This window comes from Archocentrus centrarchus, chromosome 20, assembly GCF_007364275.1.
Source record: "Archocentrus centrarchus isolate MPI-CPG fArcCen1 chromosome 20, fArcCen1, whole genome shotgun sequence".
In the NCBI taxonomy this organism is placed as follows: Eukaryota; Metazoa; Chordata; class Actinopteri; order Cichliformes; family Cichlidae; genus Archocentrus; species Archocentrus centrarchus.
The window spans coordinates 21,964,387-21,980,173 of record NC_044365.1 but is presented as its reverse complement, the minus strand read 5'-3'; the positions used below and the strand labels follow the sequence as shown (position 1 = coordinate 21,980,173).

The 15,787-nt window shown below is 43.6% G+C and overlaps 2 protein-coding genes across 3 annotated transcripts; one reads left to right on the top strand and one right to left on the bottom strand.

The window, feature by feature from the left end:
• Nucleotides 1–1,464: 1,464 nt before the first annotated feature.
• chpf2 (chondroitin polymerizing factor 2) lies at nt 1,465–8,916 on the bottom strand. Its single transcript, XM_030756674.1, has 5 exons — nt 8,779–8,916; nt 7,305–7,608; nt 5,163–5,727; nt 4,879–5,061; nt 1,465–3,226 (listed from the first exon to the last, which is right to left on the bottom strand). The coding sequence occupies exons 2-5, from the start codon at nt 7,574–7,576 to the stop codon at nt 1,946–1,948; spliced, it is 2,301 nt and encodes a 766-aa protein (XP_030612534.1). The 5' UTR covers nt 7,577–7,608; nt 8,779–8,916; the 3' UTR covers nt 1,465–1,945.
• LOC115799486 (ATP-binding cassette sub-family F member 2) lies at nt 8,872–15,754 on the top strand. Of its 2 annotated transcripts, none has more exons than XM_030756675.1 (15): nt 8,872–9,002; nt 9,796–9,946; nt 10,044–10,256; nt 11,460–11,642; nt 11,755–11,926; nt 12,820–12,915; nt 13,001–13,103; nt 13,291–13,386; nt 13,544–13,663; nt 14,136–14,225; nt 14,311–14,421; nt 14,502–14,564; nt 14,684–14,812; nt 14,899–15,102; nt 15,181–15,753. In XM_030756675.1, the coding sequence occupies exons 2-15, from the start codon at nt 9,808–9,810 to the stop codon at nt 15,298–15,300; spliced, it is 1,839 nt and encodes a 612-aa protein (XP_030612535.1). In that variant the 5' UTR covers nt 8,872–9,002; nt 9,796–9,807; the 3' UTR covers nt 15,301–15,753. The 2 variants fall into 2 exon arrangements, with proteins under 2 accessions (XP_030612535.1, XP_030612536.1); XM_030756676.1 differs by lacking the exon at nt 8,872–9,002 and adding an exon at nt 9,103–9,383 and having other exon boundaries at nt 15,181–15,754.
• Nucleotides 15,755–15,787: the final 33 nt, after the last annotated feature.

Below are 15,787 nucleotides of genomic sequence, written 5' to 3'. Positions count from 1 at the left end.
GAAACATAACTCAAAGATTTTGCTCCATGTTGACATGATAGCATCACACATTTGCTGCACATTTGCCAGCTGCACATCCATGATGGGAATCTCCCCTTTGAGATCTGGTGACTGGAAAAAAAAAAGAGAAACTAAATGCTGTGTTGTAATCATTTCATCTTGATTATCTTGGTTTAATAATAGGTAGAAGATAAAAATTTTTAATTAAAATTTGATTAATTGCCCAACTCGTGCTCCCTTCCCACACCCAGGTTTGTAGATTAGTATAATGACCGGGGTGGGTCATGGTTTTCAAGTCTTTGCTGCTGAGTTATTTCAATGTAGTTTTTGGCTCTTTGGCACCTCAAGGTGAGTGCCGTTAAGTTCTGTTATATTCAAGAGACAGCCGACATCTCTACAGGCAATATGTCCAAAACGGAAGAGCCCTCTTACTACAGAGCAGAGGAAAAAATGCATGAAGTAGATGTTAGGGTGAAGAGTCCCTTTAAGACTTGCTTAGTGAATAGCAGGCTGATTCTGTATTCAGAGCTGATTTGCTTTTCACCCCTGCAATCAAAACACTAACTTCAGCACATGTGGTCACAGGTAGTCCGGTCCACATGAGCTCTATAATTATAGCTATCATCAATTCAAGGCTTTTCAGTTTTTCACTCTCTCCTATTAGCTGCAGAACAAAGGGAGTGACTGCACGGCCCTGCCGCGCTAAAAACTACACTCTCGCTTTGTGCTCTTACTCATTGGTAGGCTTCATTTCTTCCATGAGCCAGGCGTTTCTCAGAGGTGGTACACAGGCATTTTATTGTCCACTGACCTCACCACGAGGAAGCAGGTGGAGGCGCTTGCAACGGGAGTTGCAGCAGTTGCCGTAATGCTGACTGCAGCTCTGCTCCCACCTCAGAAAGAGCTCCTTTCACTCTGCTGCTCCACTGTTCTCCTGAGCCGACAGGAGAAAAGCGTGTAAAGTAAGCCATTCAGACCGTTTAACCACCTCCATGTCAAGGTTAACCACCTATGCCGCGGCGGGGCCCTCGGCCGGGCAGACCCGACCCTCCCTCTGGGCACTGAGTTCACTTCTCTCCCCCAAAGACATGTGTGCAGAATATTTGCCAAAACTCAGGGAGGCCCGGGCAGGGGTGGAGATTCACTGACTTAATACGAGGAGACGAGGCAGGGCGGGCAGCTTTGGAACAAACTGTTCACTGCCTCCAGGGCTCTCTGCACTGAAGCTTTCAGGAAAACTGAGAACACTACAAGATGCATTATCATGAAAGTGTGCACGCCATCTTTACTGACCACAAAATCTTTTCTGCCATCTTGCCTTTTTCTTCAGCTCTGCCAAGCAGATAACAGATACCTCCAGGAATAGCTGTCCAAGCACACCACATACAGATCCTATAAACAGTTGCCTTTTGTCTGAGCCTTTTACACACTCTGAGCTTTGTGAATGAAGCACCAACTCTGAACAGAAATATCACTCTTTAATATCTCTTAAAGAGAACACAGTTTCAAGAAAAGGCAGCTTGTTTCCAGTATTACTTAAAACATCCTCACAAAAGGAAGACTTATGGCTCAAGTTTTTTTTTCTTATTCATTTTTAACAATGAAGGCTTTTGTTCATTTATTACTTCAATGCACAACCTCATAGATTTCTTTTGTTTTTTTTAAAAAAAGGCTATAAATATTGTTGCTCAAGAGGAATACAAGTAACACTTCCTCAAAATGACGCCTCCATGACTCACAATTCATCAAGTCTAGACAAGTCAGCTTTGAAGGTACACACAGATTTTTCTGAAGTGTCCTCTAGCAAAACAGTCTTTTTTTTTAGCCCCTGCTGACCTCTTTCCACCCTGTACAGGGGTGAGAATTTCAGTGTGTGGATGCAAGAAGTATCACTTTAAAAAAAAAAAAAAAACCCATCACCTTCAGCATCCTTCAGTCCAGTCCTCTATGTGCTGTTGGCCTGCTCTTGCTCAAACAGAGCCATTGCTAGATGCGAGCGTGACCCCAGACCCTCCAGGTTGCTGAGAACGCAGCGGTGGTAGATGTCCTCACTGAAGCGGGGATTGCACATTCGCCGCACGTATTTCTGAATCAGCGCCGGCTCTACAGCTCTGAACACGTGTAGGCCCGAGTAACGGACAAAGATGTCGTACACGTCCATGCTTTCCAGGAGCTCCTCGTTGTCCAGGATGTCGGCAGCCATCTTGGTCCGTGCGGTCATGTAGTCTGCGTTGTAAAAGCAAGCCTCGTCAAAGACGTGCCGGTCAAAGTGGCCGTCTCGCAGCGACTCAGAAGCAGAAGAGGAAGAGGAGGAGGCAGCAGAGGGCTGCTGGTCGCGGTAGAGGACGGCAGGGTTGAACTCTTGGAAGTGGATGGGGAAGAAGACCTGCCAGCTGCTGATGGCGTTCATTCTGCAGCGGTTCAGGAAGTCAGCGTTGACTTCTGTCCAAACGCTGGCCAGGAAGAACAGCGTGTCCACTGGGTGCTTCTTGGAGATGATGTCCATCAGCTTGACCTGTGAGGGCACCTCGGTCTTCACGCTGATCCAGGGGATCTTTACGTCTCCATAGCGTTTCTCCACTTCACCGATCATAGCCTTGATGCCAGCAAACACATCGGTCTGGCTGACTCGCTGTGCATCAAATGGATCATAAATGAACAAGAATGTGAGTAAAACATTGTCATGGGTGTCCAGAGTGTTCATCACATACATGTCGAGAAAGTTCCCAACATAGTCCTGGTCCTGGGCGGTGACAGGCAGGATGACCTGCACCCGCGTTGCCTCCGTCACATAAGGCATGGGGATAATCTCAACTGCACTCAGAGGTCGTAGCAGGTTGACTCGTTTGGCAATAACCTGACTGTGGCCCTTCTGGGTGTAGGCCTCCAGCGCGAGGTCCAGTATGTACTCCATACCACGCGTGGGATCAAAGCGCCGGTACCCGTTAAGTAGGCGCCTCTTGCGGAAGCGTAGCTGCGGCTGGTAGCGCTCGTTGAGACGTTCGACCGCAATCTCTACAATTGCAGTGACATCGGCACGGTTGACCCCTCTCAACTCACACTTGGGGGAGCCGTCGACGCAGGAGTAGATGTGCTCTTCTGTGAAGTATTCCCAGTTTATGACCTCAAAACGGGTCCTGGGTTTGAAGGGGGGGTTGACTCCTATCGGCCATGTGACCCCAGCCTTGCCTTCTGGTGTCAGGTCACTCAGGTTGTTGATCTGCATCTGATGAGTGCACACAAAAATTAGAAACAGAAAGAATTAGAAACAGAGGTTTCTGGTACAACTTCACCTACTTCTATGGTGGAGAAGAGGATGAAGTCTGCACTGGTTAGAGATGCAGCAATACTTGTAGTACACACAACAACCTTATCACCTGACTGACATGTTTCGGCTTGTGGCCTTCATCGGGGTTGCAATAAAACATGTTTTAAATAGGACAGGTTTAGAGTAGATAAAATACAAAGAATCAGTCATATACTTATGCACCAATGAGAGACACATCTAGAGAAAAAGTGTAAGTTATAAATCAGATAGGCCTGGAGAACTGCCAGCGACCCACTGGCTAACCAGTGGTTGCTAAGGAGAAGCGTGTATTCCCCAACTAGTTGCCGAGCGGTTGCTTTGAAGGTGGTTGATAGCGTGAAATTTGTCAAAGATGCTGCAATGAAAAACCTCCTTGTGATTGCTTTGGTTGGAAGCAGGTCACTGAGGTTGCTCGTAGTTTGCATGGAAGATGCTGACTTGAATGCAGACAATTACTGAACTGCAGTGAAACTTGGAAAAAAGTGTGATGCAAACTGGAACCAGAGACCTTTTGCCTTCAAAGTAAAAGTTGCAGCTTACTTAGGCAACCAGCACATTAGCCTCATAGCATAATTGCCTAAATCATCCATGTTTGTTTGGTAAGGCACTTAGCATTACCTATGAATCATTCAAGCATAAAATAGGCACCTAGCTCAAGTGTTGTGTCTAAACATAAATGACTACTTAGCAAAGAATCTATTTTAAATCATATCTTTAGGCACTTTGTTACTAGCAGACTGTCACAAAAACACATAATTTGTTCCCATATCTCCAGCTGAAGCTATGAACAATACCAAAGCTAACAGAGTTTGACAGGCATAAAATTGTATTTTTGCACCAACAAGGCTATTCCCAAAGGGAATATGGACATGGTGTCTGTCCTTAAAATTTTAAGGAAACTGGACAAGTGGAGGACAAAAGAAGTGTCAGGTCTAAAAAAAATATCTACAGCAGATGAACAGTATCTAAAGAAATGACAAAAAAAGCTTGCCTAATAGAGTTCAGGCTGTGTTAAAGAGTAAAGATATTGACTTTCAAGCTTGTCAGAATTGTACAAGCTCTGTTTTTCCTTATATACTGTATTTCCATGTGTGTTTGCACGTTTTAATAAATCACTGCACCCATTTTCTTAGCAAAATATAAGGAAATGAGGGGTGGCTCGAGAGTTCTGCACAGTACTGTACTACAAGTGTTACTGAAGCTTTACAATATACACAAAAATTAGCCAGAAACAATCTGTCTAATTAAGACATGGCACATTTTATAGCTCTGTGGTAGTATAAGTTATATTTAACCTCAAGTCAAAACAACACTAATGAACCATCATTAGCAGCTACTTTAATTACATAATAAGGCTTCTCAGGCAGATAATACTCAGCACAACACCACATCCCTTCTCCAGGGTTTCTGGCATATAAATATTGTATCAGTCAGGAATTTCTGGGTCAGTTCCTGAAGTGGGTGTGGTGCAGAGGAGAACAGGTTGTATACAAAACTTTAACAAGGAAGTCATGAGTCAAAGTCATGAGAAAAACTTTTATAGGTGTGAAGAAAAAAAATATATTACAAACCTGCAACTGCTGGATCTGCAGGTAAGTCCATTCTAGCTCAATGTGGCTGAAGCGTTTGTGCAGCCGGTACATGAGATTCGGGTCAGACACAGGATGAACCGTGAAGGCATTTTTAAACTCTGGGCTGTCTTCACGCTCCGGGTCTGCATTTTTCCCAAGCTCAAAGTAACGGTAGGTCATCTCCTGTGAGTCAAAAACAGCATATAGAAATATTAATATAGTGGATGTTCCACCTATTGATTAAACTACTCATTTCTACAGGTATTAGAAGGCTGTGTTTTTACCTGGTGCACCTCCACACAACTCATACCCAGGTAGTCGATAATGCAGCGGCCCAGCCACTCATCAGGCCTCACACTGAGGATGTCATTGCGGCAGGTGTCGAGATGGGGCTGCAGACGGGCTAGCAGGCTACGGGACAGCAGGTAGCCGTAGCCTCCATGGCAGTAACGTGCCTTCTCCTCACCACCGATGAACTCCTCTGCTCTGCCCATATACAAGTCCTGACCTGCACTGAGGTGGCCCACCAGCTCCGACAGCCGATCTGCCTGCATGTACGTGTCATCCTGGGCTAAGAGGAACCAGTCATATTCCGAGCCGTAGTGCTGATGGAGGTGGCGCACCGTCTCGTACATCAGCCACACTGGGCGATCGTCTCCGTGGGCCACCACCGTCATGCCGTGAGGAATCTTGGGGCTGCGCAGACCTGTGAAAAAAAAGGTGCGGTGGAAGTGGTGGGCAACTGTGCGGTTCACCGCCACAGCCAGCGTGTTGAGGGTGGCCCGAGAGGTGAGCACACCCACCAGGAGTCGCTCTCTGATGCCCAGTTCAGTGTGGATGTATCGAGTTCTGGGGAAAGACGGCAAAGAGGAAGCAATTAGAACAAACATGTTTCCATCATAAGATACTCAAGTGTTGAAACAAAGGACTCTAAGTGGCTGTGAAATAAAACATAATTCATCCATAATTGGTGCTGTTTTGGGGGATTTAAAGAAGGTGTTTGACACAAAGTTATTTTATCTAAATTGGTACTTTTTAATTTTTCTGAATTAGTTAGTTGTCTATGGTACTGATGTTACCAAATCTCCTCACATTGCATGTTTTGCAGGAGTCCCACAAGGCTCCACACTTGGACCACTTTTATTTTCACCTTATATTAATAATCTACCTAATGTATGCCAAAATGTTGATATTTAAATGTGTGCAGAAGAAAGCATTCTTAATTCTCTCAGAAGTACTGACTCAGTAAAACAGTAATGGCTCAGTAAATCATGCATTTTATTAAATACTAAAAACCAGCGTGTATGATGTTTGCAAATCAATCACCAGTCATTGTAAATGAGTTGGATTCAATACAATCACTCTGAGAAAGTTTTTGACTAAAACGACCTCATGAGCTTTGAGAATTTAAAAACTAAAGGAAGGGTCATTCCATGTCAATGGACCAAATGCTTCCAACCTGACCATCTCTGAATTCCCTGAAACAATTCCAGGGTAATGATACACTTCTTATAGAAATAGGAAAACAGCAAGATTTTTTTTTTTAAATCTTTCTACTGTAATTAGTTTGCTCATTTAAAAAAAAAAAAGGGCCATTTTCAGGACTTTTCTTAACGAAACATGAAAAATGAAATTCGTTCACTTGATATCGAATGACTGACAGTAGGATTGGTAGCAGAGCCACCACTGGGGGGGCTATGAGGTGCCTCACAGGAAAACCACATTTGCGCAAACTGCCGTCTGTAAAGGGAAATAAATGCTAGAATAACTGATGAATTATAATAAAGGAAACATTTGAAACAATGGCGCAAGGCTAACAAGATATGTTATTTCTAACTCTGCTGAGTATCATATGTTGTCTGTGTTTTGTTGTCTGGCATGTTATTTTTATATCCATTAAAATCCACTGACCCTGCTAAATACTGATAATAAATACAAAGCGCTTCACAAGACAGGAAAAAAAACTGCAAATAAAACAGTTACGAAGAGATTTATATGATGACAGTGAGCTCGCCAATCTGATCTCCTGACGGAGATTATTCCAAATAATGGATGCCCGGACAGAAAACGCCTGATCACCCTTGTGGGGTGGCCAGCAGGTTCTGAAGAAATAAATATAAAGATAAGAAAGAAAAGGGGAGGAAAAAGAAAGAAAAGATGCAATCTTTTGCATCAGTAGGTCTTCTGAACGGATTTGGGAGATAATCTGTAATCTACAGGCTATCTATTCTGTGTACCCCCCTCAGTGCAATGAGACCACTGCAGGGGAGAATTAAATGTAAGACTATTAAATGGAGAATTAACTAAATGCAAATCCCCCTAGGTTCAAATTGTCCCCAGTTTCTTAAAACAAAAAGTAAAGCAGGGCTTAGTGTGATGCTTTCTTTAAGCACCTGGAAATAGGGACCATATTTCCCCACACTTACCTTAGGACCTTCTTGTGCGACTTGTTTGGGTCCTTGTGATAGGGCACTATGCGTGGCTGGATATCTGTATCTGCAGCTCCATCTCTTGGATTTCCATGGCCCTCTCCCCCACCCGGGAAGCCCCTGCCATTCCCGAGCTCATCTCCACAGAAATCCTCCGAGTCTCCTTGGGTCCAGGACACCATCAAAAGGCTCAGACTGCACCCCAGAGACAGCCCCAGGATGAGGGGTAAAGCAGGCCTGAACAGGGCCAAAAACGAGGAGAGACGCATGTCTGGCAGTTATACGCTACACTTTGGCTGTGCTGGGGAAAAAAAAAAAAAAAAAAAAAAAAAAAAATCGAGCGGTTATAGTGCCAACACTCCTGTCATATGTTAACACGTTTTCAGCAAATCCGAAGCGAAACGAGTGTAGAAAATGACAGAAAACTGTCTTAAAATTACAGCCTTTTTTCCCCGGTCCCTTTCAGCGAGGTAGTAAAGTTTCTACTCAACGTATAACGCAAAGATGAAATCTACACGTTCCATGTTAAAGCACCTTTAATTTTTTTGTTTGGCAAATACAGGAAATGTACTTTTGTACAACATTAAAAGAGGGGATGGCCAAAGTGTGAAGCTACCGGAATGGAGCACTTTCTTCATCTGAAAGATGAAATACATGCAAATATTTCCGCATGATTAACAGTCATCGTGAAGCCAAAAAAACTCAGCTGTTAGAATTGTTGTTGTCATGAAAATTGTGTAACGTTACTCAATCCTTTACTGTCGTTTTTAACCATTAATTAGCTTAACTAGTTTGGGATGGCGTTAGCTAAAAGCTACCTCCAAAGTCAGCTAACTAATACAGCTTGACGCTAAATTGGTAAAGTTGAGCTTTTATCTAGTTAGTAGTAATATTAAAAACGCGAGAATACTCGGAAGTATGATCCCCACAGTATCGTTTTCCACAGGAGGAACAAGCATTAGAGAGTCGAGCTAGCGAGCTAGCATCGCGTCCGAGGTTTCCGTACAGAAACGACGATCCATCTCCACAAACGCTGACTCGGAGGAGACCCCATGTTTCACTGCTTATATCGGGGGAGAAAGCCACGAAGTACAGCCGTACACAAGTCGTCCATCTCCGTCAGTTTCCCGACTTCCTCAAAAAAAATCTGAGTGCCACACAGACAGCGCTGAAACCGCGTCCCTCTTCAACCTCATCACCGCCGAGTGCAGCCGCAGCATCACCCCCGACTGAGCCGCTATCAAGACACCTCTTCTTACTGATAGAAGTACTTAAAAATAAATTCCCCCTAGAAAAATTGCATTTATATGAACGAATGATTGTCTTAGGTGCGTATCAACATAATATCTTAATGCTCATGTTGTAAAAGAAGCCTCATTAGGGTGGCAAATCCTGAATACTGGAACAACTACCCATCAGACTTTTATGTGCCAGTTTTTAACTCATGACCCGCCTGTTTAGTTTTACTTACTAAATATATAATTCGGCTTATTTAGTAGTTAAATTAGTCTTCGGCTGATGGGTAAAAGGACATTTTTACTGCAGTCCCAAGAGAAGAGGAGGGAACTTGTATCCTCACCGCCCTCCTTGACCATATATGGTCCGTCTGGCGGTTTGGCGAGCGGCTACATCCACCCGGCAAAAGTGGACACGAGACGGTCGGTGTGCTCTGGAGAATAGCGGTTCGTTATTTAGGTAAGAGAAGGGATAACACTGCGTAAGAGCTGTCGCGATTATATGGCACGTACGTTGGGTTGTGTTAAGATAAACAAAGATATGAGGGAAAGCGCTAGTTAGTCGAGTTGAGAGTTTCTTGTAGCTACTTGGGGCCCTGCGTCAGGTTAGCTTTAGCTGCTCAGGCCTGGCTACCGTTGTTAGCTTAGTTAGGGGCTAACGCGCTAAATAGCCGGTTCATGAAAACTGTTACAATTTGCGTTTTGTGTTTCACGCTCCGGGCTCCTCAGTTTATGAGACGTATTATGGTTCGTTCACTGTGAAATGACAAAGTGTGGCGTTTAGGCTGCTAACAGCTGTGCTACCAGGCGTGATACCGCAAAGAGCTCAACGTGCGGGCAGGTGGGACTGAAAGGAAGCAAAATGCGGGTTTTGGGGAGCATTACTAACGTTATTACTGTACTTCAGACTGTCGTTACACATTTTAGTCATTTACACTCAAAATTAGTCTTTAATGTTATCTATAAATTGTTTGGCGTTACACGTGAGTTCAATTACCGGCACATTTTTACACAATGGTAAACCGGCAAGTATGCCGAGGTTGGTCCTGACGCCACATTATGTAAGCGATTAGTCATTTTTAACCTTATTTATTCTGTGATGACATTTTACTGGTAGACTAAGACTGATTCCGGAAATTGTGAAACCCCTAAATCTGTGATCATGAGTCTCCTGACATGTTACGCGATTCTATATTGATGTGGGGTTTCTTGTGGATCCTTGTCTTTTCTGTATGCTTTCTCCTATAATATAGCCCTGCATAACAATGCCATCTGACTTGGCTAAGAAGAAGGCAGCGAAGAAGAAGGAGGCTGCCAAAGCTCGCCAGCGCACCAAGAAAACTGAAGAAGTAAATGGGGACAGTGAACAACAAGAGGCCCAGCTTAATGGAGCAGAGAGCAACGGTGAGAGAAGACTGGTTACTTATAGGGTACCACGCTTGTCAGCCTGCCAAAAATTTTCTGACTGAACCCTGTTAATTTTTTTTTTTTTTTTGTACAGGTATTGCAAATTTAACAAAGGAGCTGGATGAGTTCGAGCTGCGGAAAACTGAGGCACGGGCAGTGACAGGTGTTCTCGCCTCCCATCCTAACAGCACTGATGTCCATATCAGCAGCCTGTCGCTCACCTTCCACGGTCAAGAGCTGCTTGCAGACACCAGTCTGGAGCTCAACTCGGGCAGACGCTATGGCCTCATTGGTCTTAATGGCACAGGTAACCGGTTTATCCTGGCTCAGGATGTTTCCAGACTTTAGACATTTGCACATTAGACACCAAAAGAAAAATGACTGTTCCCAAACCTTAGATTCCACATGGGAATCTGAAATCCAATCAGGATTTTTCCTGTCTTAAAATGGACCTTTTTAGGGGGTGAATAATCATGCAAGTACAATTGGTCCACATATAGCTAAGACAAAGCGTTTGTCTTGCTGAACAGAGGTTTATGTAGTTTTATTTTTGCTCAGTCAGGTTGACTTTTAAATGTGCAGTTGGCAGGAAAACCCTGTCAACCACACATTTAATTACATCTCTAATTAACATGGGATTAAAGGACTGCCTGCATGAGAATCACAGAAAGTCAACATTAGAATTCAAGCAATGACTGGCAAATTGCAACACGAAATGGCCAGTTCCCAAGTTAAACCTTTCTCAGCTTCAGGGTCAGTGATTTCAGCAAATGCCGTTGAGATACGTATAAGGGAAGGGGAGGGGGGGGGGGGGGGGGGGGGGGGGGGGGGGGGGGGAGTGCACTAGAAAACAGATCTTAGAATGACCACTAGCAACCATCCGTCCGCTACAGAGCAACATGCCACGACAGGGTTTAAGAGGAAGTATTTTGCTTTTTTTATATTTAAAAATTGCCTCATAGAGAATTATTCTATCACAAAGCAATGCAAATTAACAGTCCATCTATATACACATAACAATTTGTAAAGAAACAAATGTAAGAAATGAAGTATGGATAGTAAATTGTAAAGCCTGTATTCTGGCATTTTGACACTGGATAACTAAACACTTATAATGTAAAAGTATCAAATCCAACATGACAAAATATATTTAAGGATATTCAGAGTGATTCATTTGTTGAGTCATCTGATAGCCAGTGCTCTTTTGCCACCGCTAATGAATTGTTCCATTCATTATGGTTCCTGAATAATCAAGAGAAATAAAATGGAGAAAAAATTTTTTTTTTTTTTTTTAGTTTTGAATACTTCTGATTGTAAAATATTAGAATTTTAAAAAATAAAATTTACAGCCCACGGTTCCTTCAGTCAACCTGAGCGCCAGGGCCCACACTTTGGTGATCCCTTATTGACACCATGTTTTTTGTTATGCTTCTTGAAAGGCATGGTCGCCACTTGCTTTCAGCAGATATTATTTTGCGTACCACAAATTATCTTTAATTTTATCTGCCAGGAAAATCCATGCTGTTGTCAGCCATCGGGCATCGGGAAATTCCCATTCCAGAGCACATAGATATTTACCACTTGACCCGGGAGATGGCCCCCAGCGAAAAAACAGCTCTTCAGTGTGTCATGGAGGTGGATGAACAGAGGATCATGCTGGAGAAGGAGGCAGAAAGACTTGCCCATGAAGACTGTGAGTGTTAAACTGGAGGAAGTTGAACAGCCTGTTTCTAATTGTACTGTAGCTGTATCATAAATTTCCCTTCTTGCTTTTTTTTTTTTTTTTTTTTTTTGCCTTTAAAAAGCTGAGTGTGAGAAGCTGATGGAGCTGTATGAGCGTCTGGAGGAGCTGGATGCAGACAAGGCGGAGATGCGAGCCTCTCGGATCCTCCACGGTTTGGGTTTCAGCACTGCTATGCAGCAGAAGAAACTGAAGGACTTCAGTGGAGGGTGGAGGATGCGTGTTGCTCTGGCCAGGTAAAGACAAAGGATTTAGTACTGTACCAGCCATACTCGTCTCTCCAGCATTCATTTGAGTAATCACGTGTCCTTTGTCCAAATGACAAATGCACACTTAAGATAAAGCAAACTATGTAGCAGCATGTCCTGACTTCACTACCATACAGGGAACCAAAGTGGGCATGAGTTATAATTTCCCCTGTGTAATCACCGATAACCAATATGGGGGCAGGGTCGGGGGGGAGGAGGAGGTGACAATGCATCCATTAAGGTAGCATTCTGAACTTGCCGTAATGCATAATGTGTTGCCCAAACACGAGAAACGCAACAGCACTCTCTCAGCATTGCTGGTGTGAGTGATGCACATTGGGGAGTATCTTATTTCCAGCATCTCACATTTGACAGTAGATGATTTAGGCTATTCTAGTAGGTATTGGCGTAACAGCCAAAATGGTATTTTTTTTTTAGGGGGGGGCTCTCATATCTCCAGAGTAATTCAATGTGGTAAGGGGAGGAGATAAAATAGCTTCTCTGCATATGCAGATTTAAAATGACTTCTATATTTAATCTCATGAAAATGGTATTAATGGGAAAATTGGTTAAATGTCGCTTTGATTGGTAAGTTATCACCATTGACGATCATTGATCCTTGAGATTATCATCAATCAGTACAGGTCTGTTCTCCAGTTTGATTGTTGTAGCTACCAGTTCAACTTGATGTGCTTGAGGTATAATTGCTTCTTATGCTTCTGCCAACAACATTTGGTTCTAAAAGTCTATTTATTGTTAAATTTAAGATGTGGAAACAGAATTGATCCATGTTGGGATACATTCCTGAAATACAAAACACAAATTATAGGTTTGAATTTATGGGTAAATTTTTACTTAACAGCTGTTTGTCATCTTTGTAGAGCTTTGTTCATCAAGCCCTTCATGCTACTGCTGGATGAGCCCACTAACCACTTGGACCTGGACGCTTGTGTGTGGTTGGAGGAGGAGCTCAAGTCGTACGTTTCTCCTTGCTTCATTCGTTTAACAGTCTATTAGTTATGCCTTGAGATGGATTTTGATCAACTTAATGGTTTTTGTCAGGTTTAAGCGAATCCTCGTGCTCATCTCACACTCTCAAGACTTCCTGAATGGTGTGTGTACCAACATCATCCACCTGCATCAGAAGAAACTGAAGTACTACACGGTAAGGACATGTAGCTGAAAGGAAAGCACTCTGAGCATGCCATGGAGTATCTTAAGTATCCTGAATGGACTGCCCTATATATAAAATCACATAATGCTGAATAAGGAAACCAGAGGTCGGCTGTTACTAAATATGTATCTGTGTGCCACCCTGTTGGATGACAGTGCAAATCTATTTCCATTTTAAGGGTAACTATGACCAGTATGTGAAGACCAGACAGGAGCTGGAAGAGAATCAGATGAAGCGTTTTAACTGGGAACAGGACCAGATAGCACACATGAAGGTAAAGTGAGGGACACCATGTGGGCAAATGTCATCACTGCACGAGTGATATAGCGACACGGGCTGCTTACAACCTCAGCTAAACAGTGTCTCAGGAGCAGCTTTTTTACTGTATCAACTCTTGCGCTCATTGATCTTTGTACATCCTCATCCTCTAGAATTACATAGCCAGATTTGGTCACGGCTCTGCAAAGCTGGCGCGACAGGCACAGAGCAAAGAGAAGACGCTGCAGAAGATGGTTGCATCAGGCTTGACTGAAAGAGTTGTGAATGACAAGGTACAGTAACTGTGGCCTATTGATTCAATTTTATTTATAGGTCCAATTCACAATGACAGTAGTCTCAAGGCACGTTATAGTGTAAGGTAAACCCCTCGGCAATACTAAAGAGGGAATCCAATTAAACAGGGAGGAGGGGAAGAGCTTCTTTTTAAAAGGATGAGATCTACAGCAGAGTCAGACTCAGGGAGGGGCAGCCATCTGCTGTGAGAGGAAAAAGAGAAAAGGAGAGGAATCTTAAAAGTAGAGTGTCTGTCTGCTGAACCTCTACTGAGAGCTGGTTCCACAGAAGAAGGGCCTGCTAGCTGAAAGCTCTGCCTCTCACTCTACAATAAGCTTGGAAACTGCTGCTCAGCTTACAGCCAGGCAGTTGTTTAGCCAACTTCTGGATCAGTAACACGTGTCTTTTGGGGACTGTGGTTTAGTGGTGAAAATTACCAACATAGTACTAACTTCTTCCTGTTTCCCACAGACTCTGTCATTTTATTTTCCTCCCTGTGGGAAGATTCCTCCTCCTGTTATCATGGTTCAGAATGTGAGCTTCAAGTACAGTGACAATACAGTGAGTATAGTCTTTTGTTTTGCCCCCCCCCATTTAAAATATGGATTTATTTGTCATGTTCACTTATGTAATGTTTTTCCTTTAGCCGCACATATATAAAAACCTGGAGTTTGGTATTGACTTGGACACACGAGTGGCTCTGGTGGGACCCAATGGAGCTGGGAAATCCACACTGCTGAAGCTGCTTATGGGAGAGGTAGGCATCTTTTACCTTCAGCTTGGACCTACTCACAGTTGATTTTAGAGTGATGAGCTTTATTCACCTTTTCTCTGTAGCTCCTCCCTACTGATGGCATGATCCGCAAACATTCTCACGTCAAGATTGGCAGATATCACCAGGTAAAACATGGAAATCTTTTTAACATACTGCTCAGGCTTAACGAGGAGCAAATTCATGGCATGCCACACACAAAATGTGAACTGGATATTACAATTAACGATGTTTTTCTTTGCTATAGCACCTGACTGAGCAGCTGGAGCTGGACTTGTCTCCTTTGGAGTACATGATGAAGTGTTTCCCTGAGATCAAAGAAAAGGAGGAGATGAGGAAGATTATTGGTCGCTATGGCCTAACGGGGAAACAGCAGGTAGGGAGGGGATACTTTCCCACAACTTTCTGTAATTTTGTCTCCTGTCTGCTACCATTCAGACTGACATCTGAAACATCTTCCAGGTTAGTCCAATCAGGAACTTGTCGGATGGTCAGAAGTGCCGGGTGTGCTTTGCCTGGCTGGCCTGGCAGAACCCTCACATGCTGTTCCTCGACGAGCCTACCAATCACCTGGATATTGAGACCATTGACGCGCTGGCAGAAGCAATCAACGAGTTTGAGGGTGGTATGATGCTCGTTAGCCACGACTTCAGGCTAATTCAGCAGGTATGTATTGATCATCTGATGCATTGATGTAATCTTTGATTAGATGTGACGCTATACTGATGGTCTTCCTTCCTGCAGGTGGCTCAGGAGATATGGGTGTGTGAGAATCAGGCCATCACAAAGTGGAAGACGGACATCCTGGCATACAAAGAGCATCTGAAAACAAAGATCGAAAAGCAGCAGGCGCATGACATCTAGACGTGCATTACTGGTGCTGAGCCAGTCCTCCACCTCGCGTCATGGATTTGACTCGCTAACTCCTGAAGGGATGATCAGGAAATGTCCCAACCAGAACTTACATGATCTCTCATGCATCTTATTTGACACATTTCTTGTACATGTACTATTTCCATCAGTTTGACAGTGCTGCTGTACCTGACCCAAACTCCCCCCGCCCCCCCTTCACCTCAGGCTGCACTCTGATTGGCTGATACACCTGAAGCATCTTGGTGCATTTTTGGAATGCATTCCATTGTGCTGTCTTCATAGGAAAGTTTTATTTTTCCAGATGTTCTGTTTATCCCAACATGTATGCAGCAGCTTTTAGGTCATATTTTATGATATTTAAAAGTTGTTTTCTCCCCCTGCCCACCCCCCCACCCCCCACCATGTAAAAGAGCAGTTCTGCCTTATTTAACAATGTAATGCAATAAGTTTGTCTGAATAAATGGAACATTGAAAACAG

Excerpts from the sequence above, each read along its gene's own strand:
- chpf2 (XM_030756674.1), bottom strand. The coding sequence starts at position 7,576 with ATGCGTCTCTCCTCGTTTTTGGCCCTGTTCAGGCCTGCTTTACCCCTC. Across the intron at positions 5,062-5,162 it reads GTTGTGTGGAGGTGCACCAG|GAGATGACCTACCGTTACTT; the intron begins GTAAAAACACAG and ends TTTGACTCACAG. Across the intron at positions 3,227-4,878 it reads TGCAGATCCAGCAGTTGCAG|ATGCAGATCAACAACCTGAG; the intron begins GTTTGTAATATA and ends TGCACTCATCAG.
- LOC115799486 (XM_030756676.1), top strand. The coding sequence starts at position 9,808 with ATGCCATCTGACTTGGCTAAGAAGAAGGCAGCGAAGAAGAAGGAGGCT. Across the intron at positions 13,104-13,290 it reads AGAAACTGAAGTACTACACG|GGTAACTATGACCAGTATGT; the intron begins GTAAGGACATGT and ends TTCCATTTTAAG. Across the intron at positions 14,565-14,683 it reads AGATTGGCAGATATCACCAG|CACCTGACTGAGCAGCTGGA; the intron begins GTAAAACATGGA and ends TCTTTGCTATAG.